At 38.9% G+C, this 25,956-nt stretch overlaps 1 protein-coding gene across 4 annotated transcripts in view; it reads right to left on the bottom strand.

Moving 5' to 3' along the window:
- Positions 1-25,956, bottom strand: part of LOC124366007 (protein fem-1 homolog CG6966) — a 92,967-nt gene that overhangs the window by 50,737 nt on the left and 16,274 nt on the right. For 2 of the 4 annotated variants that reach the window (XM_046822198.1, XM_046822196.1), the window contains exon 1: positions 15,539-15,603. The exons of the other annotated variants lie outside the window; for them this stretch is intronic. In XM_046822198.1, the coding sequence (XP_046678154.1) occupies positions 15,539-15,601 (63 nt within the window). In that variant the 5' untranslated portion in view covers positions 15,602-15,603. Of the gene's footprint in view, positions 1-15,538; positions 15,604-25,956 lie in introns of those variants that run through there. 4 annotated transcript variants of the gene reach the window in all.

Here is a 25,956-nt window from a genome sequence, read left to right on the forward strand (position 1 = left end):
GACAGCCATCACTTAACCCTTTGAACCCCAGACCAAAATATTGATGGTGGAAAAAACGTACCAAAATCATTTGACCTAAGAACTACCGAGAATCCCCGGAGCAGAAACAGCTGTTTTGCATACTGTTTGTAAAAAATTAATACTTTTGCTACTTTTTATGCTATTGTCTTGTATTACACACCAAAATGTCCAGAATGAAATTGTATACACAGAAAAAGATTAGTCTGAAGTATAAAAAAATGTTTAACAGCATTAACATAATTTTAAAATATATGTATAAAGATTTTTAGGCAAAAAAATTGATTTTAAGATTTTTTAATTAAAAAATAAGAAATATTTTTACCATGGGCACCCACATTTTATTTTTCTAAATTTAGTTTTGTGTATGTAAAAAAAAAAATTATATTGATATCTCTAAAAATAAACTTTTTTTGAATTTTTATATAAAAGTATGCAACTTGTAAAAACCTCTAGGCGTACAACACAAAAATCACTGATATTACCTAAATAAATAAATTAGTAAATAAATAAATAAAAAAATTAGTATTTTAATAAAAATACATATAAATTATGTAATAATACTCATAAAATAAATATTTTACGATTTCAAATAAATATGTATTAAACGCATATACCATGGCGACGATATTACGTCGCCCGGGGATTCTCGCAACTTCATTGGCGACGATACATCGTCGCCGCGGGGATCTTCGCATATCTTCTCGGCGACGATATTTCGTCGCCTGGGGTTCAAAGGGTTTTAAAGGGTTTATACATGGTTAGCTGGTGGCAATTAACAATTTATTTACGTGCATTTATTTGGTTGCAAATTTGCTCTCCGCTCTTAGACTATACGTCTTTATTTATTATAGGGAAATATAATAGATCAAGTTTGTTATTTTAAAACAAAATATGCTCAAATCGACTGAATAAACCCAGCGATGTAGCTATGACAACGGCGAAATCACTATTGATCACAACGTCCCGTCACACGTTATACTTAGACTTTTCCGAGAATCCCATGAAGCGAACAGTGTTCCGATTCCCGGGACACAGGAGCAAAGCTTCTGAATAAAGTGGCAAACGCCATTTCTTCCTCTGGTGATTCCAAAATGATAATGAATTCACGGCAAAACGAACGGTTAATTAATTAATTAATTGGAGTTACCGCACCGGACAGAACAGAGAGGAGACGATTTACATCCCGAATGCGTTAATGACATTAACCGATCGCCCATTAAGCTGATTAACATTAATGAACAACTCGCCCGGCAGCACACGGCGCGCGGATGTTGTGGGACGGGGGTGGGACGAAGAGCACTGCACTAAGAGGCGGACGCCAGAAATACACGATCGTTACGTAGCAACCTGCACGCGCCGCTCGCCCGAGGATCTACGTCACTTAGACATCACAGCCAGCTCTATTAAAAAACTGCAAACTCTCTCATGTATAAATAATGAAGTCTCAAGTTATGCAATAAGGATAGGAGTTGTATGTTGGACAACGGTTCTTTAATAACTGTAATGTAAGAGCTGAGAGCCAATGTGTATAGTATATAAACTCATACTACCTGTTTTTCTTGAAATCAATACAAGGAATTTTCATTAAAAAAATCGTCATCAGCCTCGCTAGTTCTGATGGGTTCGAAATGGGAGAGTGGGAAGTTATTTAATTTTGTTTTAAATACCCTCGCTTAAAACTAACTGTAAGAAACATCAATACATGTTAAATTAGCTCCAATTAATAATATACAGACCGATTATTTAGCTGAAAATGTTAACTTTCAAAACTGTCAATGTCTTTATCTAATTGCATAGAAGGAGGCAATTTATTATTTATGTGATTTTCAAGTGTGTCAAGCTGAAAAATATCTGAGTAGAAATTATCGTTTTATACTTTTTAACCCTTATGATACCCTCTTATGTCGACCGATTTCTACCGAAACCAAAGCTGTAAACGATCGATTTTATCGGTCATCAAACATAATTTTATTATATAAAAGATATATTGGCTTTAAATAGGTAAATTTCGGCATTTGCCGTTCTCAAAAGGATTTAAGCAAGCATATAACTAACAAAACAAATAGAAGATGAAGTGGCAAATAACAATATAAAAGTAAGTGTTCAAAGAAAATTCGACCTATTGCAATCAAATGATTATTTTAAAAGATCATCATTAAGGACTATAGAAAAGACCTTAATATTTGCGATTTTAAAAAGACTTTAGTCCGAAGACAATTTCCATTAATATTTGCTAGCATTTATTTACCAATTGTGTTTCGACACAACAAATGACACAAAATTAAAAAATTACTTGGAAAATCTCATATTTATCTTTTCAAATGCCTACACGTGACGGTTCATGTACCCTAAACAAGAAGTAGCCTAGCTGAGGAACTCAAGACCTGTAAGGTTTAAACATCTTACATAACTTCACTTTTGGAATCACTGAGAGTTACAGGATCTCAGATCGTGTGAGGGTACAAGAGCTACCCAAATCCTGCAGTTATGTTTACCTACTAGGACATTGCGATTCTACTTGAGCACTCCAGGACTGCTCTGGAGTAACCAGATCCAGGCGGACAGATGGACTGGCGGTCACTGTCAGGAGGTTGCACAGTCAGCTGGCCTTACACCATGGCCGTGGCAAGCCGTCGTCCTCCACTGCCTTATACGGACCGGAAGTAATGGACTTGCCCGGAAGGTCAAGGATGCCTGGGAGAAGGCATTCCCTGCTCACCTCTCCCTCTCGGCCAGAGCTGCGCATGCGCCACTCACTCCTTCTGCGACAGGTCTACTCCACCTTCCTTCAAATGGCCCGACACACGACACCTGCTGGTTGGCTGGCTTCTGCCTGAGTTGTCACCAACGGTCATCGAAAATTTCTTCGCCCTATTAATTCAAGTTTTTGTCCTCCACTTTCTTTTTCTGGATCGCTAACTTTGTGACCATTGTTCCTTTACCCTTGAATATTTTACGTCTCTACGATTTTATCTCTGTAGTTAGTTCAGAATAACCTGCTTGTTCCCAAATCTCTGCGCTCTCTCTCTCTCTCTTAAACTTGCGCTTCATGTCACCTCTATTGCATTTCTCCATTCTCGTTGGAAGTTCCTCACTTTCAAATTCCTTCATATTTCCTATATCTGTGTTCTTGCTAACAATCCCTCGTGTTAATCCTTCAATAGCCAAATTGTCTCTTTTCATGATTTCTTCCTGTTTCAAACACTCGTAATTATCACCTCTAGTCGCTGCTCCTCCCAAACTATTTCCTTTTCCTTGATTTCTTCCCGTTTCAAACACTCTTAATTATCACTTCTAGTCGCTGCTCCCCCTACACTTTTTCCTTTTCCTTGACTTCTTCCTTTTTCGAACATTCGTAATTATCACCACTAGTCGCCGCTCCCCACACTACTCCCTTTTCCTTGATTTCTTCCTGTTTCAAACACTCGTAATTATCACCTCTAGTCGCTGCTCCCCCCACACTACTCCCTTTTCCTTGATTTCTTCCTGTTTCAAACACTCGTAATTATCACCTCTAGTCGCTGCTCCCCTCACACTACTCCCTTTTCCTTGATTTCTTCCTGTTTCAAGCACGTGTAATTATCACCACTAGTCGCCGCTCCTCCCACACTATTCCCTTTTTCAATGATTTATTCCAATGATATCCAATGAAACAGTAACACCAACTACTATAATTTGGCCACAATACTCTCATACTGGCTAGTTGGCACACTTGCTTGGCCCCTACGGACGCAGTTTTTCATTCCCTAATGTACCTTTTTATTTTACACAAATATCCAACCCATTTATTTGTATTGTACTAATCCAGCCAGTGTGTACTCCTCAGTCACTCCACAGGATTTAGACCTGCAAACACGTTTCCGATAAAGTACAACAAACAATGCCATCGACACACACACAATACAATACGAGATAAAGATGAGGAAAGCGACGACTCGTGTGGAGTACAATGGGTTCACTGAAGGTTAGTAGTAAGACTAGAACAAAGCGGAGTCTTGTGTTTACACATCTAATAACACCAAACCGTTAATTGTACTGTCAACACACGCCCACGGTGCGGCGCGGCGCCTCCTTCTGCTCCCCAGGTCGCTGTCGCCGCGTTCGTGTGTCAGATGGGAAACAACTGTACTGCACTTCCGCTACACACCGGATGTGTCTACGGTACCGGGATCGTATCAGTAAACTGAGCATCGATGTTGACTAAGAAAACGGCCCGTGAAGGGCCCACAAAATGAGGGTAGATTTAATAGACAAAAATCAATAATTTACGTCATTTTATTGATTTTATGAAAACGATAGCTGGCCATAATCAAAATAGATATGTATTGTCTTGGTAAACATGAAAACGTTTGAATGATGAATAAAGTATATTAATGTCATCAAATTAATGAGCCAAAGTTAAAAGAGTTATTTCTAAAAAGTGTTCGACGCTCAGGTCTTCTCCTTCAGACCAAAACCGTTTAATATATTTTATGGAAAAAAGTATATAAATTTAAAAAAATTCAAATTAATTCAAAATAAACTTTACACATTTTATAATTTAAAAGAATTACTTGTAATCGAGATTTTTAGAATCAACTGGATTTCTCATTTATTACTAGATATAATTTCTAGAATATTTAATATTTTCTAGTTTTACCCCACTCCTTGAAAATTTTAACTCAACGATAATGATATATTTCATTAAAACTAAAAACTTCCACCGACCGTGTAAGATTAAGCAGCATTCGAGAGTATATTCATGAACTACACTAGCAAAGCAAAAAACAGATACGAGTATAAAACTGAAGCGAACCATCTAGTTATTACTGAGGGTAAACTTAGATGAGATGAAGTGAAAGTTTATTCAAAAATGAATCAATAAGCTCCACCCATCTTACACTGTCCGCCCGGAGTAACACATGTTACAGCGAGAGCACACATCAAAAAGTGGAGAAATTGTCAATTTCATATCGGCCGCAATAACAACTTGGAGACCGATCTTGAGCGGAGAACACCGTCGCAGTTACGATTAAACGCAGTTTTGGTGTATTCTCGGCGGAATTGCGCACAGGACGGGTGCACACCATCTGCTAAACATAAACCGAATTAGTCATCGGTAAATATTTCAGTGGTGACCATCGCTTACGGCAGCTCTCGCACGGACCGTGTGGCCAGCGGACAAAGGAATCGTGTACACAAACGGGACAGAACGACCGGACAACAATATAAACCGAGTGAGCGAGAACGAATGAAAGTGAGTCAGCACTGAAGCTGCAGAAGGTCGATGGCTGACAATGACATAGTTCGATCTTTCACCACGGCTACAACTACGGCCACTATGGAAGTGTAAGTGCTGTTTACAACTCAGGCTGGATACGGTAGTAACAGTAGTTCGCCTTCTCTCGAGGTAAACCATTCCGCCCAGATCAGATCTCATCGACGAGGAAAACCCAGTTAAAATTATATAAGCACTTGCTCTGATGAATTAAAATTCAACGTGCTCCACGCAAATTTATACGTATTTCTTATATTCTTTTTGCGTCTCTTACTTTGTTTTATTACATGTAAATTCATTCCTATCAACCAATCAGTTATTGTGTGAGCTAGTTTAGCTCTTTTCGTTGCAGTTATGTAATGAGTGTACCACACGACAGAGTATAAACCACAGTCAGGATGGTGTATCTTATTGACAACCCAATTTACAAAATTGTTGATAACCATATACAGTCGGATCTCGACAGCTCTTACGTACATCTTTAAGTCGAGTTCTTCGGTAGCACTAATTTTCACCAAGCCCCTGGAAAAAAACTCTCTTAATTGAAAAAAAATAAATACTTCCACAAGTCGAATTCTACCTCTATAATTCAAATTTTACTTGTACCCCGCTATCTCGAAAAACCCCAGGAATACAATGTAAACTTGGAGCAGCGCGCTGTGTGAGTCACCTGCCTGCTGACTGCCAGTTCTTTGTCTTCCTAGAAAAATAACCAGCGATGTGCCAGACAGTGCGTCTTCTGTCGTCATTGACTTGAAAGCGTCACTGACTATCATCATATTGCCAACAGTCTCAACCAAAATAAATAACGGACTACTTTCGAGTTATTTCCCACGAGTAAATTATTCATATTTTTCTATTTCGTGTAATTTGGTTACAATTTAGCATACAGTAGTTATAGGTTCAATTCTACTCCTGGTTGCAGGGAATGTAACGTAGTTTTCACCTATGTAACTCAAATTTTACTTTCTTTGCCTCCTACGTCACGTCTATCTCTCTGTAAGTAAAATTCCATAAAACTATAACCTTAATAATTCGAACAATCCATACCTCGAACTATACCTAACCCGAACCAAAACGGAAGTCGACTGTAATAATAGAACTTACTACACCTACTATGTACTGTATAAAGAAACATACTGACAATCAGTCATTAGTTATATTATTTTACGTCCTCGTAAAGGTAATAAACTTTTTTTTATACACGTATAACAAATTCAACCGTTACGGGAGAATTAAAAACTTCAACCCAGACAAGAGATTCAATCGATGATAAAGTCTGTATTGTTCAGTAGAGTGCTGACGTAACTTGTTGAGTTGGGGGCAAGATGAACCGATACATCTTACGCGAGTTTTCATTTTATTTTCGTTATAAAACTGTACAGTACAACAAACCACGTTATACACTACTATTACTATGTTTCTTAGTAAAATTACGACGCGTAAGAAAATGGGGTGTATCGTGTACACAAAAGGGTGAATCTAACTTATTTAACCCTTGAACAACATTATAATGTCGATCTACATCGTTTTACAAGTGGCAATCAACACTTTAAAATGTTGCTCTGACACACTACCTGTTTTGAAAGTTCACATAATACGCAAATCAACACTAACACCACTATTTGTATACCATTACAAACAGAAAGAATTGCTGATTTCAGTGGTGAAATTTGTTTTGCTGTTTTGGCAACAGAGGTGTCACAGTGACGCCATAAATCTTGCCAGAAAAATCGTCTTCTGCCATTTTGAAAATTAGTGAGATATCATGGTTATGGTTTATAATGTTGGTTTATAGCTTGTTATAGCTTTGTTTTAGGATATACTATGAATAATTTTGGTATATTTTATAAATATTTAGTGTAAAAATTAAATCTATTTGTTGTAAAAAAATCAAATCCATAGTAACAAATTTAGTTATGTCGCACCACTGTATGTTAAATAGGTTATTAATTAATTGATTGTTTTGTACTGCATAATATAACTCTCTAAACTTTTGTATATTCTGGAAATATTTAGCGTAAGAATTAAATTTTTTGTAAATTTTTGAAAATAATCGTAACCATAGAAACAATTTAGCCTTTCGTGTGCTATTTGTGGCTTTACAATGAAAATGAAAATACATTGGCTATCTCTAATATTCTAATATTTATATTATTACCATAATTTATCAGGGGCAGTCCCAACACTTTCGATAAAATAAAAAAGGTGTCTTTTTTATCGTTTATGTATACTGTTTTTCCACCATAATTATCTCTACATTTTCCTGAAGACAATAATGTATTACACATATAGGTTTATCGTAAAAATGTATATTTTAACAAAATATTTAAAGTACGGGTACAAAACACATAAAAAATGGCCTGCCATCTGTGGAAATATAAATGCTAGTTCCAGTGTTAAGAAAATAAAAGAAAACTAACGTAGTTCATACGGAAATGGAGTAAGTGGACGAAAGAATCGATTTGGAATGGACAGAAAGTCTGCGGAATCGGTTGAAATTAGGAACGGCTGCCGGAAAACGAAAGTGTTGTCCTAGATCAGTGCAGGGATCACGGATAGCCGTCCTCCGATTGTGTGCTAATCTCTCCGGCCGCAGCTCGCACATTAACATGGTCGCTACCGTTAGTCTGCTCTTTACAATACTGGACGAGAGTGAAACTACGCCCTCCATACTCCATACTCCTAAGGCATCATCTCTAGTGGCCAGGTGATCCTGACTGCTCGACGAAAATTGTCTTTTTTTGTGGAAATTTCTGATATATTCCATTCTCAAGATGTAAACTGTAGTTTCGTGAAATAGCATTTTTAAACCACTTGCCAATGTTTAGTGAATGGAAAACATCAGTAACATTCAATAATCAGCAATGAAACATAGTATTCCCCTAAGTACATAATTCTGGTATACAAATATAATCCGTACCAGCTCCATTGATTTGTACATCTTGAATTGTTGCACAGCGTTTTTACCAGTTCTTAGTTTATCAGCTTCTTTTAAAAATAAACTTGATTTTGGATCTATTCTTAAGCATAGAACTTATAAAAATTACCGTATTTTCTCCTTAACGAATTATATTTGTGTTGTAGTATTCGTATTCACAAGATTATTGCTAAAAGAACATATAACTTTTTCATAACACACATAACAAAATCTTGATAAAATTCTCTATCTATTGCAACTTTTTTATTTCTTCTAGATTTTCTCCAATTTTATTTTGGCATTACAACAAGCCCATCTGCTGCGTAGTCATCTATAGTGCAAAATGACGAACAAAATGACGTGATTTAGGCAGCAATGCGCGTGCGCGGACCTCAATCATCGTCTGGGTGATGATCTCCGTGTCCACGCACTGTGCAATTTGACTGCCGGCAATCTAGTGGATAGAGTGAAATTTTTGAGCATTCACAATATTGAGGCTGATGACAAGATTAACCTCAAACTGATAGTAACACTTGCATATATTAAGGTTAGGCGATATTGGTCAACCAAATTGGCCTGATGTATGCCCTATTGAAAGTCTTCACTCTGCTTTCTCTGGTTAGGGTAGACTTCTGGATGAGGTATATTTCTGGTGTTTCTGTTCCATGTGAAATATCTGTTTGGTAGGATTGGTCATGTCTTCGAGCTGGTCGTTTAGTTGTCAAATGAAAATATCTGCATCCGCAGCTCTGTATGTCTAGGCAGGCAGACCTACCTGCCTGTAAGTCAGGCGTCGGGGTAGAGTAGAAACCGAGGATTTCACCGACCACAAGTCCTTCGATAACCGAGGTATCCTTCTGGAGTGCCATGGGACAGAACAATCCTGGATTAGATCGTTGTAGTAGATGGGCGTAATCCTACTCCTCGAATCTTCTCACAGACCCAAGAAGGCTCAAAGGCTATACTGGTTCCTTGTTACCAAAATCAGGAATGCTCATTGCTCACTGTCTTACCCGAAATAGTTGGGCTGGCGTAAGTGTATGTGTTTTAGTGCACAATTTTTCTACTTTCTGTTGTCAAATATTAATGATTTGGAGTGTTCAAAAACTTGGATTGTTGATTTCGTACTTTTTGTGCGACCTTTACCTTATATCTACTGTTTTTAAACCAGAATAAAGGATGAACCAGTTCTAGGTATGTAGTTTTCAATTTTTGTAACGTATAACGAGGAAATCGGCCAATATTACGTGTTCAAATAATCCACAGTAAATGAAGAGCTTATACTACATATATGAGGACTGTTTCGTTTAACAAGATGATAAGCATATAAAACAAGATCCTGGACGATGCAGAATTTCGCGATCTCACATCATCACCTTAGTGACGGCCGCATATTTCACATGAATGTAGGACGACGCTAGCCGTAATAGCGCAAATCTACATCCATTACATGACTTTCACACGAGAATCACGTCCCGCTTACATCCGCGTCCAACAACGGGGCTGTATTGCGGTTTCCCAAGGGATTGTCCACAGTCAGACCCGGTGTTTTCCTGCAACCCAGTCAGTCACTGCCCGAATATCTCAATCCGAGTCCAACAACGGGGCTGTATTGCGGTTTCCCAAGGGATTGTCCACAGTCAGACCCGGTGTTTTCCTGCAACCCAGTCAGTCACTGCCCGAATATCTCAATCCGCGTCCAACAACGGGGCTGTATTGCGGTTTCCCAAGGGATTGTCCACAGTCAGACCCGGTGTTTTTCCTGCAACCCAGTCAGTCACTGCCCGAATATCTAAATCCGAGTCCAACAACGGGGCTGTATTGCGGATTCCCAAGGGATTGTCCACAGTCAGACCCGGTGTTTTCCTGCAACCCAGTCAGTCACCGCCCGAATATCTCAATCCGAGTCCAACCAACGGGGCTGTCTTGCGGTTTCCCAAGGGATTGTCCACAGTCAGACCAGGTGTTTTCCTGCAAACCCAGTCAGTGAATATCTCAATCCGAGTCCAACCAACGGGGCTGTATTGCGGTTTCCCAAGGGATTGTCCACAGTCAGACCATGTTTTCCTCCAGTCAGTCACCGCCCGAATATCTCAATCCGAGTCCAACCAGTTCCCATTGTCCACAGTCAGAGTTTTCCTGCAACCCAGTCAGTCACTGCCCGAATATCTATCCGAGTCCAATCGAGTCCAGAGCAAACAGGGTGCTGCGGTATTCCCATCCCATTGTCAGTCCAGATCCGAGATTTTTTCCAGTTACCCAGTCAGTCACCGCCCGAATATCTCAATCCGAGTCCAACCACGGGGCTGTCTTGCGGTTTCCCAAGGGATTGTCCACAGTCAGACCAGATGTTTTCCAGTTACCCAGTCAGTCACCGCCCGAATACGTATCTCAATCCGAGTCCAACCACGGGGCTGTCTTGCGGTTTCCCAAGGGATTGTCCACAGTCAGACCAGATGTTTTCCAGTTACCCAGTCAGTCACCGCCCGAATATCTCAATCCGAGTCCAACCACGGGGCTGTCTTGCGGTTTCCCAAGGGATTGTCCACAGTCAGACCAGATGTTTTCCAGTTACCCAGTCAGTCACCGCCCGAATATCTCAATCCGAGTCCAACCACGGGGCTGTATTGCGGTTTCCCAAGGGATTGTCCACAGTCAGACCAGATGTTTTCCAGTTACCCAGTCAGTCACTGCCCGAATATCTCAATCCGAGTCCAACAACGGGGCTGTATTGCGGTTTCCCAAGGGATTGTCCACAGTCAGACCAGATGTTTTCCAGTTACCCAGTCAGTCACCGCCCGAATATCTCAATCCGAGTCCAACCACGGGGCTGTCTTGCGGTTTCCCAAGGGATTGTCCACAGTCAGACCAGATGTTTTCCAGTTACCCAGTCAGTCACTGCCCGAATATCTCAATCCGAGTCCAACAACGGGGCTGTATTGCGGTTTCCCAAGGGATTGTCCACAGTCAGACCAGATGTTTTCCAGTTACCCAGTCAGTCACCGCCCGAATATCTCAATCCGAGTCCAACCACGGTGCTGTCTTGCGGTTTCCCAAGGGATTGTCCACAGTCAGACCAGATGTTTTCCAGTTACCCAGTCAGTCACTGCCCGAATATCTCAATCCGAGTCCAACAACGGGGCTGTATTGCGGTTTCCCAAGGGATTGTCCACAGTCAGACCAGATGTTTTCCAGTTACCCAGTCAGTCACCGCCCGAATATCTCAATCCGAGTCCAACCACGGGGCTGTCTTGCGGTTTCCCAAGGGATTGTCCAGTCAGACCAGATGTTTTCCAGTTACCCAGTCAGTCACTGCCCGAATATCTCAATCCGAGTCCAACAACGGGGCTGTATTGCGGTTTCCCAAGGGATTGTCCACAGTCAGACCAGATGTTTTCCTCAGTTCAGTCCAGTCAGTCAGTCCCGCGAATATCTCAATCCGAGTCCAACCACGGGGCTGTCTTGCGGTTTCCCAAGGGATTGTCCACAGTCAGACCAGATGTTTTCCAGTTACCCAGTCAGTCACCGCCCGAATATCTCTAAATCCGAGTCCAACAACGGGGCTGTATTGCGGTTTCCCAAGGGATTGTCCACAGTCAGACCAGATGTTTTTCCAGTTACCCAGTCAATCACCGCCCGAATATCTCAATCCGAGTCCAACCACGGGGCTGTCTTGCGGTTTCCCCACAGTCAGGATGTCCACAGCCAGACCACGTGTTTTCCCAACCAGTCAGTCCCACAGTCACCGCCCGAACATCTAAATCTGAGTTCAACAACGGGGCAGTATTATGGTTTCCCAAGGGATTGTCCACAGCCAGACCCGGTGTTATCCAGCAACCCAGTCAGTCACTGTCCGAATCTCTAAACCCGAGTCCAACAACGGGGAAGTATTTTTGTTTCCCAGGGGATTGTCCACAGTCGGACCCGGTGTTTTCCAGCTACCCAGTCAGTCACCGCCCAATATATCTGCCCGCCCTTGGGCCACGGACCAACTCTCACTGTCGATCCGCCCGCGCACATCCGCGAAAACTATAAACGACTTCTTTCTTGTCGCCTGTCTGCTCCAACTCTCGTGGCAACATCTTAAAATTGTTGAAATAGAGCGCTTTACCCCAAGTGTCGTCTTCTATCCTTTAGTAACTTGACAATCCCATTACTACAATTCCCTCTTTTTATTGCACCATCATTTCGTAAAATATTTAAGCAACATTTCTATAAACCTAAATCTAGTTTTAATCATGCACAAAACGTATCGACAACAAGAGGTTAAAGTTACATTTATAACAGAAAATCTACGTTGTAGAGCAGTTAACAAGTGTCCACAACATTATAGCTAAAAAATTAAAAAAATAAATAAATAAATAAATAACTTGGAACAAAATTCAAACAAATTTCGATGTGCATTTAAAAGAGGCTAGGTTTGTGGTTTAGTATCAACCACAATCACTTATAGGCAAACATTCCATGTTAACGTTGTATTTATATTGTTCTTGGCGTTGCCTATTTAACGATCAATAGCACATTCGCATAGCTTGGCACATTTCCATAAAAAATAATAGGTTTAAAGACACCTGATCTGACGCGAGAGCAGGGAAACAATGCGACATGCCAGTCTTCGTAGTACCGTTCATTATTAACTCGCTTGCGAATCTCTAGCTTGTATGAAGCTGAGCTACATCTCACGAGACAGATGCGAATTTAACGAGCTTTGCAAAGTTAGCGATGACTAATCTTGTTAGTAACACAGCATTTCCATCGCTAAAACACAGCGTCCAGGTCACAAACAGATTACGCTAATAAACTCGGGATTACAGTCAGCGTGTAATAAAACCGTTTAATTATTATTAACTGTTAACTCACGTACAGTTGTTCACAAATTGGGGTGCACCACAGAGATACCGCACGAACACGGAATCTGCGGTTTTTACACAATTAGCCTATACGGCGTAAGTTATAAGTATGGATACACTCTGTTCAGTTTTTGATGGGTAAAGATGAAGGGATGGAAGTCGGGACACCTATCTAGGAAATAGAAGAGAACGTTTTATTCACTGTTACAACTTTGCCTATTTCCCCAAAATGGGAGTTTTTTTTTGGGGGGGGGGGGTCAAAATTTTTAAATGTAAAAACCTACTAAGTGACACTTCATGGGCTGTCATTATGTCCAGGGTTGAGATAAAAAGGTCTCAGTCTCCACTGTTCTTCTTTTATCAAGACGTTTCAAATGAGATGTTTTTAAATAATTTGCTTTTTATGTTTAACGCAGAAATGAACAAGCAAAATTGTATACAACGCCCGTTACTGTAGCCCTACTAGTTATTATATAATTAGCATTCAACCTTTGCTATCTATACTTTTTAACAATGCGAGAGAAAAATTGTATAAAGTGCATAGAGAATTTGAGAAATTATATTTAACCGTCAACCAAAACGTTATATTCTTCCAAATAAAGAAACCTTGTTGGAAAATAACACTATTGCGTTACAATAAAATTTCCACTGATCAACACAACAACGCTTTAGATTATTTTGAGACGTTTGACGTAGAAACTGTAATCAACGCTGCCGCTGACTCTCCGAATAATACATTTCACGACAACGTCTGAATGGTTCCAACAGAATACGGAGGTGTGCAAGTAAAGCGCCAAGAATACAGACCACTGACGCGTTCCGTTTCCACCGAGATTAAAGGGGAAGAATGCGGGGGCGGAGTTTTCGTGCGTCACCTAGCCGTGTTGGGCGGGGGTGGGGTAGATACCCTGTCTTGTTTGTTTGATTGATTGGTAACGTCCCTTTCTGCTCCCTCGAGGGCCTCCCAACTCTACAGACCTCAGGAGGGCAAACATTATTTCGTTGCGAAGTGGAAGCCAAGTTTTATGAACGGTTACCAAGAGTGCCGATGTCATAAGTTCTTGGACAAGTGATCTGGTATTGTGGTATTGACACATACAAGTAAACACACAAGTATCTCATTTAACTGTTTCGTTGAGTGAAGAATATATTATTAGCAAATAACAAATGCGGATTGATCCAGGCAGGGGTTCCGCCGTATTAGTTCCTACGCACATTCCCAATCAAACCCAGACTTTGGTTACATATTTCTAATATCAACATGAAGTGATTATAGTATAACGAGAAAAAGATAACAAACGAGGTATAAAACACTGAAACTGTACAGAGTATTGCATACTCATGAATCTATAAAACCATTTCCAGCTATCTCGAAAATAGAAAACAGAGGGTTTCGCTTGGTGGGGCTACTTCAGAACGTAGAGAAGTCATGCATGGAGTGCCACAAGGTTCAATCCTGGGACCTTTGCTCTTCTTAATTCTGGTGAATGATTTAAGACTGGAAGACATAATTCTACAAAATATGGATTTGTCTGTATTCCTGCACATTGTAGCATTAGATAATGAATGTAGAGCATCCAAAGGACGATGGTAGGGATAGGGTGATAGCGTTAGGGCCCACGGACAGTTTAAATTGTAAATAAACACCGTTGACGAAATAATTTGTTTGGCTCAAGAACGGACCATATAAGTTCAGTCAAGATCACTCAGTGGAAGGTCGCAGTGAACGTGTTAATGGGTGTCAATCATCCAATACTTAGGTGGTTCGGATTCTACGTTAAACTATCGATCGCTTAGTTACTAAGATAACAGGGTTATTCTACGATATTTTATAATAGAAACGTTTTAATCGATCATTACCAAGACTACACAGGACATCTACGCCCATTCTGAGCGTCATCAAAACATACAAGGATAGTTGAGACTTGTTTACTGCCAGACGATCGGAAGGACCTCCGTATCTTCCGTTGTTTACAGATGTCAAGGAGACCTCGAAGGTTGTTCCGGTTAAACATTATCACCTTTAGTTATTTATTCTCAAGATGTCCGACATAACAAATCTCATGGACGTATACAGATAACGTAAATACCACAAAGAGTGGATAGGTCACTCTGTTACCATCCAAGGTCACTCGATTTTAAAAAGAGCTATGTGTAACCGGGAAAATAGCGTGCGTTTCGAACCACTAACATATTGGCCCGATATCTCACGCTGGTCGAGATAGGCTACAATTGACGCCACCTAGATAACCTGGACATGTCATAGACGAGAAGGAGATCTCTTTGTCTCAAACCTAACTCGTCGCAACCTCTGGACTACAACATTACGTCTACGAGCAATATTAACAACTGTTGCGTCAGTGTTGGTTTCTTTCTGCGAAACGACCACAATCTGTCTATAAGCATTGTTAATTAACAGTTTTAGCCTCAATACAAGAATCTAGAAAATAGAGAAAAACATAAAAAATTTCCAACACGACCAGGACTTACCTTCTTTTTCAAGGATTTCAGTTTCAGAAACTTACAAACCGACTGCACAAGACTCGTAAACATACCTGTGAACAAAGAATAATGATTTAGAGATAAATATTCCATTACGAAAGGAAATTTGAAATTAAAATAACACTGGACATCCTTATCGGTGTTTTAAGTGGTAACTGTAACACCGCTACTGACTACATATAAGCTGTGTGAAATTATTTATAAGCACCAATCTCGAACTAGTAAAAGGGGAAAATTCGCTTTACAGCAAAGGTTAACGTTGATAGTAGCGAGCAATTGTTTTGGAATACATTGGAGGATTTTTTGGGTGCTTTTAACGCATACAAATCTGATGGTTTCCAATTGCATGCAATCACAATAAGAAACAATATAAAGAAGCCTACTACACCCTAAGAAACAATATAAAGAATCTTACTGTAACAATAAAAAACAATATAAAGAATCTCACTAAGAAACCATGAAATGTGGTTGAGAAAATTTTTGAATGTGCGTGTGTGCTCCTCAAAACGCAGATTTCATCTTCAAGAAAACAAAAGTTGGCGTTGAAAGCTTGAATGTATGCTTTCAGTGTCGCGTTAATAAATTTCGCCCGATTCTAGCATTTCTTTCGAGGGCCAGGCAGTGTACGGTTACAGCCTGGGAGTATTAACTAAGTGCCAAAAATTTAGCCAATCGTGATTCACCCGAGCACGACGTTTCGTCAGAGCCGTGCAGTTGGCAGCTACCTACGTACCGTACAGAACACGGCTTTCACGTCTCGCTGCCAACGTCCGCCACGCTCTGGACTGTGTGACGGCCTCGGGGCGACGTTTCACCGCACTCTTTAACTAAGCTCAAATTCTCTACACGTAAAAATAATGTATTAAATAGATTTTATCTATTCACAATGTGCGCCCATATATTAGAACACACAAAGTCGAAATGTAGTATAATTAATTTAAAAGTAATAAAAATTGAATGAATAACATTTTAACAAAACTTTCTAAAAAATCGCGTAAACTCATATAACAATGTCTCCCTTATAAAACGTACAAATCTATCTAAACATCAACGTGTTTTGAAGGAAACAAAAGACAAGAGGATTCTGGAGATCGATGTAGTACTCTATACGAGTACTCCATTCGGTGATAGAGGCGCGCCCCGAATATCAATTACCGCAGATATACAAGTATACGTCTATATAATAAAAACCATATAGAGAATATATTGTAACATTTATTCGTAGACTACTACATAATATGTAAATTAGCAATATTATCAACAACTAAAAATATATGTACATCGACGTATAGTAAAGGCATTATTCTGTGAGCTAATTTCGAGAAGGGGTTCACATTCATCCCACAATCCCCAGCCGAGGATATGCCGCTGCTGTGACAGGACAACACAAGACTCTCATAGCAGTTTAGCGTAGCTTAAGCTGTCACTAAACCCTGCGACAAAACGTGAAAACCTTCCTTGAGGAAATTTTCAGACTGGCCAATTCCAACAGTCACACACGGAACAATACGGAGACTATACTGTGCAGCGACAGCAACGAAAAGCCCAGAACCAACGTACAGCACAAGCCGTACTACAAGAACATAAGTTTCATTCGGTTCTTGACGAGCTAAATTCTATAAAAATCAGTAACTGCTCTTTTACCAACATAAATACAGTTGGAACTTTCCTGGAGAGTGTTTTATCATGTCAAGTCATCAAATACCTTACTTTTCACTTCTTGTACATATGACTAGAAGCTGTAGCCCAACCGTTCATCATATGTTAGCGTGTGAAAATGCTATTCCCGAAGAGAAAATCGAACTCGAATCCGTGGGCTGGTAAGCTGAGCGCTAACTACGCAGAACAGTTTGCCCAGTTTGGCCAACACAGCGGGTACCGCCTGTATCCCGTCTGGTGATGACTCACAACTAGGTTGTCAGTGGAAACCAAAATTTACTGCCGGCAAAACCGATCAACAACTATACTACAGTTTTATCAAAACGGAAGTGCGGCCGAAGAGCTAAGTCATGTTGCTTTGCACCACCCACCACCCCACACTAGGTCCAGCCGCATTCCCTAATTGACAACAGTATAACTAAAATTTACCCATACAATATTGTAGAAAGCTTTTTTTCAGAGAATACAAAAACATTTTGAATTAAAAAAACATGCTCTTAAGCCTTCAATAAGATTGCACATAGTGTAGCATGGTACGCTTGCTTAGCGACTGTTAACTTGCTAATACTATAGAACACAATACGAGTTCAAAGCAGCTAAAACACAAGAAACGGTTAACCATTGCACACAAAAATAAATACAGCAAATACCACTAATCGAATTATACTACAGAACTTACTTGTCACTGCTCTAGTCGCTTAAAGGGAGAACGGATTCAAATGCAACAAATATGAATGACAACTTCTTTATCAATACGTATTGTATCGCTTCATCTTATCAAGATCAATCGAATGGTCCTTATCTGTCAAAGTGGCAGATAAGGAACCGTCGTCACTTCAGAGTCGACAAATAAATCCCAGTCATTATCGGAACCATCATCTTCTATCAGATCTCGTTTAACTGGCGATTGACAGTATAACTTGCGTAAGTATGCTTTTGCACTAGATTTTGCAACGTTTCAAACAACACAGAGCAAGTACGTCACGCGTAAAATGTTGATTAATAATTCAAACACAATGATCTGTACTACTCTTTTTAACTCAGTAATTAAGATCAGATATGCTGTACGGTCCTTTACTTTGCGGAACGATGGTATAAAATAGGCTTCAGAAATATTTTACCCCATATTCGTGTGCACCTTACAGCCAAATGTACTTAGTGTGTTTATAACATTTCTACGGTATTAGTAAGCAAAAACATTTTATTTTTTACATCGAACACGTTTCTTGATACCAATATTCTATACAAAACACTTGTTATTATGAAAGTATAAAAAACTGTGATTTTGTTGTAAACTATTGAACTAATAGACCTGAAAATTTTTTTCAACGAACTTCATACAGAATTCATCCACACATAGCGAAGAGAGTCTGTAATCACCAGGATATTAAGAAGCATAACAATGATACGTTCCAATAATACGACTTGAAATGAAAGGCTAGAATGACGGCATACAAAGGTTAGCAGTGCGGATGGTACATTCTTTAACATGAGTGTCATTTCCGTCAAGACGTATTGTTGCCATGTAGGCTGCACGGCCAATAAGAGTTTCCTCTCAATCTGGTATTGCAATGAATATATTTGTTATCTCTAAAAAATTTCAGATTCCTTGTAAAATGTTATGTTATTAAAGTATTATGAGAATGGTGACTAATGGCAAAAATCTTCGTTCTGCTGTGCAACTAGGACTTCATTTTGGAGTTGTGCAGTTAGGAAGATCTAAACTACAATTTCACAACTTTGCTGTTTCCATAAGGCAACAACAACGAGGTTTCTAATGGAAGACAATGCATATATTCTTATGGATATAACAGGTTTCAGCGACCCTGTACCTAGAGCACTTATGGACGTGGACCAATCTCCTTTAACCTTGTTTATAGCACTTATACATTTTTTAAAGTCTTCCATATTTCTTTATTTTTATTACAAAACACAATTACAATCTTATTTTTTATATACAATTTAAAATTATGTACACGTTGACCTATCCTTATGTGGACATGACGGACCCTTTCAGCAATTCATAAAGTTTGCCATTCATATTATATCCGCTATGAATATGAAAATATTATGACGGAATTGAGATTCATTAAATTTCTTAAGCGCCTTTCACCGTGCCTCTCCGCAATAATTCCGCAGGAACTGCAGCACCGCAACAGGCACCGAGTATAACACTGACAAACGATAGTCACGTGGTTACCAAAACACCTGTTGACATCAACAATTCAATTGGTTCATTCTCGTGACATTAACGAGACAGGCCGAGTGATCCACGTGACTCAGCATCACGCGGCGCTGCGGCAGCGGGAGCGGGACATCCGCGTCTACCGTTGCCTAGCGACATCGCGTTGATACGGCGCGGCGCGGTTTCTTGTCGAGTGATCGCGCGCCCTTCGGCGGGCGGGAAGTGGAAGCGTGAATCCTCGACTCGTCGTGCAATCGATTCAGTCCGGCTGGGCGTTAAAAATGTAAAAGGATGCGGACCAGTTGCCAGGAAAACGCATAGGACTCGGATTCGCTTCGCTCAAGGTCACTCATTACCGACTGGGGCTGTCCAATCGCGAATGATCGATATTATAAGTAGTCAAACAATGAATAATCGATATTATAAGCAGTCAAACCATGAATAATCGATATTATAAGCAGTCAAACAATAAATAATCGATATTATAAACAGGCAAACAATGAATAATCGATATTAAAACTGTCCAATTACGAATAGTCGATATTACAAACTGTTAAATTATAAATAATCGATATTACAAATCGTACAATCATGAATGATCCATATTACAAACTGTCCACTCATGAATGATCCATATTACAATCCCGCAGGTTTAATGATGTACATATTCGTACAGTACATGGATATTTGTCTGAGTGCGGTTATATTTCTATGAACTCGGGTCTCAGCAAATTACGATTAAGTAATGGACTTTGCTAATGTCTAGTGCAGAAAATCATGCTAATCAGAAAGTTAATATCTTGAGTGTCCAATTTGAACGAGCAAACAAAAAAGGACTGTCACAGACGATCCTACATACAGTATATTTTATTTCAAGGGAGAATGACATCATCTTCCGCGATTATACTTCGGTAGAGCTAAATGGTAAAAAAAAATACCAACGAGGATGAGTAGCCATTCATATCTGAACTAACGAATGGCTAGAACGAACTGTGGCTTTTTGTGTCATAGCGAAATAAAGAGTTTCTCTTATAATATTGCTATGCTTGAGTTGTACACGCCTTGATATATCTTAGATCTTTTCTTGTTGCAACCTATTCTCAATTCTGAATATCTTAGCACATTTTTTAGCAGAGCCGCAAATCTGAACAAGGAGTATAATCACTGTACATAGGAGTATATAAAGAGCAAAAGCAACTCAGGGTTAGGAAAACATATTAGTTGCACTCACGTTCAAGTTTGACGTCATGTTGTTTTTCGTCCAATTGGAAAGTAATCAATACGAAGTAGTCGTCGGTACGAAGTTCAAGTTGGCCCTCTTCCATCCAAATAAGATGTTTAGAATGTAAGATGTTTAGAATGGTGTGATAAGCTTTTGGTTGGGTAAATATTTTTAAATTTAGTATTGTTTATTATTTTATGCCTTCCTACAGAAAACACGTTTTTTATGTAACTCAGGAGGGAACTAGGCATTGAAAATATTCATATTATTTTGAGCAATTTTGCAACCAGGTTTAAGAAAGAACGACAGAAGCCGAGTGTTATGTATTTCTAACTTAAGAAAATTGAATTTTTTAAGGAGATATAAGTTAGAAAACAGTATGCTACGACTAAGACAATTTGAAAACATATCCTAAACAAAACACAGATTGCCTAACTAATTTTAAGCGTTATCTTTGGCGATTATTTTAGGAATCACAAATATAACTACTAGTTCCATAGTGATAACACACATTAACCGTTGGCCTGTTCCCATCATCTATAAACACTAATCTCCGTAAGTGGGGAAAACATTAGCCTTTTGAAATCTCAGAGCCACTAACGATTGAACAAGCACAACTATCGGGTTCATCAGACACGAACATTTCTACAGATTACTGATATACTGATAGTGTGTTTCCGCTAGTTGACCTCATGACATCATCACTCACTCAGTTATCAACTCAGCACGTACAGCACCCGTCTTATCATCCTGATCATTTGAACCACAAATTCAGATTTGGGTCTGTTGCCGGAACCCTTACAGCAGTTGACGCGTATACCCTCGATTACAAATAAGCTAGAAATTGCAACACTTAAAGCCAGTGCTGAACTTTACTGTCACTTACATATTTCAATATGTTATAAGAACCCTTACATCATTTAAGCACAATGCAATTTAAGATACTCCTTAGATCGCACCACTGGCGCAACCAGCGTTAATATATACATTGCCAACTGTTGATTGAGTCTGATACAAGAACCTTTTACAGAAGCATATCTTATGCAGCACTAAAAGCTAATGCTAACATTTAAATCGCTAGTTGACGACGGAGTCTTTTCCAAGAATCATTATAGACACTGATCATATTCCAATTTAAATCACGAGTTAGATGGCAGCACTGACAAGACAACCAATGCAATCTTGACAGCTGTAGATAAATACAAATATTCCTTAGATTGCTACACTAAAAGCTAATGCTAACATTTAAATCGCTAGTTGACGACAGACTTTTCCAAGAATAATTATAACCACTGAGCATGTTCTAATTTAAATCACGAGTTAGATGGCAGCACTGACAAGACAACCAATGCTATCTTGTCAGCTGTAGGTAGTCAGTGCAGAATATTTTAATAAAGATATTCCTTAGATTGCAGCACTGAATGGCAGTGCTAACATTTACATTGCTATCTATCAGCACGGATTAAACATTTAACATGGATGTGATAAATAAGCGGCCAAAACAAAGGAAATTTCCCTGAACAAAGAAAATTAAAAAAATTCTTTGACGACTCCACTTGAAATTGCAAGCATCTAAAAAAGGGAACTAATCATATCCAAATAAAAACAACTTAGAAACTATTAACAGGAGTTTATAGTTTCAGGGTGTTTTTTTATTTATAAAAATAAACAATTAATTTCGTTAAGAAAGAATTCCAAATTTTTATCTTCAGTTGTTTTTATTCGGTCTGATTACAACATTACTTAAATGGTCTACTTTAATTCACTCAGGATTTGTTACTTAATGAAAACATAATGAGGATCATTATGATTAGGTGGCCTTGCAGTGATCTCATTTTCTTCTAACCCAACTTCTAAAACACCTGCATTGCAACTACTATAGATACTACACTCACTCTTTTCTTGCAAAATTCACTTCTTCTTTTCTTAAAGATTCGTGTACTTCTGGGCATTATGAAAATATAACGTGCAATTCAAACGAATAACACCGTATTCAACCAACAAAACAAGAATTACTTTTAAACGAAACACAACAACATTTCTGGTAACCAACAACAGCTGTAAAATGTTCTGCTATTTTGCGCACAAATCAGGTCTACCAACTCCTAAAACTAAATAATTGCATAGCAAGATAAAATAGTAGTACTATAATAAATACCTAAGTTTCCCTGGTTATCTAAAATGTTCGATGTGTAGTATATAAAAAATTAAATTAAAATAATTCCCAACATCGGATTTTAAAATTGTTTCAACAAATTCTTCAGAAAATAAACTAGAATATTAAAATATTATAAAAATGAAAATTGAAATTGTTTTATGTTTTCCATACTGAACCCCCTTAAAGGAATATGAATTTAACATAAACAAATGTTTTCTAAACCCAAAATCACTTGCACAACATTAACCATAGCACCTATTGGTTTGATAAACACTCTTAATAATAGACGTTCATCTAGCACACCAGTATGTTCAGGATACTATGTAAACATTTAGATATGAAAAAATTTTTGGGATAACTTCAAGGTACTGTATTACACAGGTAAGCATAAGTGGAAATGCTAGTATTAGCGTATGCTTTTAAATTGATTCCGGATTAGTAAAACACTGGAGACTATAGCGTCAGATGCTCCAAGGACTATCCAAATGAGAAGATTCTTGGGAAAGCATTCAGCGTCAAGATACTGTATTACCAAGGCAATCACAATATTGGAAATGCTCTTATTAGAGGATGCTCTTAAATTGATTCTGGAGTAGTAAAACACTGGAGACTATAGCGTCAGATGCTCCAAGGACTATCCAAATGAGAAGATTCTTGGGAAAGCATTCAGCGTCAAGATACTGTATTACCAAGGCAATCACAATATTGGAAATGCTCTTATTAGAGGATGCTCTTAAATTGATTCTGGAGTAGTAAAACACTAACGACTATAGCGTCAGATGCTCCAAGGACTATCCAAATGAGAAGATTCTTGGGAAAGCATTCAGCGTTAAGATACTGTATCACATAGGTAAGCACAAGTGGAAATACTCTTATTTGCGGATGCTCTTAAATTGATTCTGGAGTAGTTAAACACTGGAGACTATAGCGTCAGATGTTCCAAGGACTATCCAAATGAGAAGATTCTTGGGAAAGCATTCAGCGTTAAGATACTGTATCACATAGGTAAGCACAAGTGGAAATACTCTTATTTGCGGATGCTCTTAAATTGATTCTGGAGTAGTTAAACACTGGAGACTATAGCGTCAGATGTTCCAAGGACTATCCAAATGAGAAGATTCTCGGGAAAGCATTCAACGCCAAGGTACTGTATCACATAGGTAAGCACAAGTGGAAATACTCTTATTTGCGGATGCTCTTAAATTGATTTTGGAGTAGTTAAACACTGGAGACTATAGCGTCAGATTTTCCAAGGACTATCCAAATGAGAAGATTCTCAGGAATACATTCAACGTCAAGGTACTGTATTAAATACGTAATCACAAGTGGAAATGCTCTTATTGGCGGATGCTCTTAAATTGATTCCGGAGTAGTAAAACACTAACGACTTTGTAACGTCAGTTGTTTTACGAACTAGCGTCAGTGCTCGTCACTATAATTTAGGCATTGTTCTCTAATATCCAAGAGCCACGTGACTAGTGCAATGACTGAGCTGTCAGCATGAAACGTTCACCGTCACAAGTTGGAAGGACCTACCTACAGATCACATTGGAATACGCTGTATGTGACTCTTATTTATATTTCGTCCGTCTAAGGATAACGGTTGGGATAACAGGCAATCCTTCATTCATGCACGCACACTTTTTAGCCATTTGCAATAAAACAGATCCTATCCTTTATCTAAGACTCGGGACATGTCAGTGATGTTGCATTAAATGATTATTTATAACATAATTTTACTCACAGCAATTTAAAGTGGAACCCACTGAATCACGCGCTATCACAGTTCTGTAGACTGATGTAAGAAATCCAACAACTATAGTTGGAAGGTGTACTGGACACACAGTACGAGTATATTGTGCCAAGGGCATCGTCCTACCAGATTGTATCAGATAAACTTAAGCTGCCTATTACAGAGATGTCTCTTCTATCTACGAGTGTTCAAAGCAGTATCCTGACATCGTTAAAAACCAATCGAGAGCCAGAGTCAACATATCGGAGAGGAAGAGGTGTAATTGTGTTGCTGCCAACACCAACACTGGCTTGGAACTCGGCTGTTTGTACAGTGATATATTTGACCGCAAGCACCGCCAATATAACATTTATTTCTAAATAAAAACTATAAACAGTGGTCTTCTAACAATAGCAATTCCTAAAACTATATAAATAACCTCAAGAGTATTTTTACATAGAAAAATCTGTTAAAAACTCAACAGTTTTTATTTTATTGTTGATTACGGCACAGCATTGCAATGAAACAATGACAATGAAATAAAAGTATTAACATGTATGATAAAATAGGGCAAGTTGGCAATAGCTTCATTCATAACTTCCGAAAAAAGATTCTTAAAATAATATTCCAGAAAGTAAAAGCTTCAGTTAGAATAAACAGATCTAATTTGTAAACAGTTAATTTGTGGCAGGACTGCACAGCCCTACATTTTCTGTAACAAGTACAAAATTGTTGCTGTATTTAGGAGTCGATCAAATATTACTGTTCCTAATAAAAGCAATATCCTCCGTTACATGATGAAAAAATAAAATTTTTCAATTACTTGTTACACACTGAAATATCAAAATTCAGCACATTAAATCTTACGTAGGTTACGATATTAACACAAAAGCGTAAAGATTGTACTTCAAAAGTATATGCCAATATGTACTCGTATAAATTTAAAATTTGAAATTCAGGTTGGTACCCGAGCAGTTATAGATTTCATCAACTCTGGTATAAAGATGACGGTTTCCAGTCGTCCTAAGTGGCAAAGAGGGTTTTGGCACATAGCCTTGTTGATACTCCCAAAAAGTCAGAAGACTTTCAAAGGAAATTGAAAAGTCCAGAAACCCCTACTTAACAATTTTCCTGAGAACCCCACAAGACAAGCCTTTCACAAAATTAAATCCAAGAGACTGTGTGTTTTGCTACAAATGTGGTGACTTCACCACAAGACAGAGGTTATTAATATCGTTTCTCGGAATCTGCGCTAGTGCACGCCTGGGTAACCCAATTCTCTTACCAGCAACAGTTGGTCTCGTAAACAGAGACAAATTAATTGGCCAAGGCCAGTAGCAGGGCAAGCGGAGCACCTGGTCTATTCGCGAAGTCGGTCAGCAGATTTACAACAGCGACATCCAGGTCTGTGTCGGGGCCTAGACCTTAATGCTCTTGTGGACACCGGCCA

The sequence above is a fragment of the Homalodisca vitripennis genome, chromosome 7, assembly GCF_021130785.1.
Source record: "Homalodisca vitripennis isolate AUS2020 chromosome 7, UT_GWSS_2.1, whole genome shotgun sequence".
NCBI lineage: Eukaryota > Metazoa > Arthropoda > Insecta > Hemiptera > Cicadellidae > Homalodisca > Homalodisca vitripennis.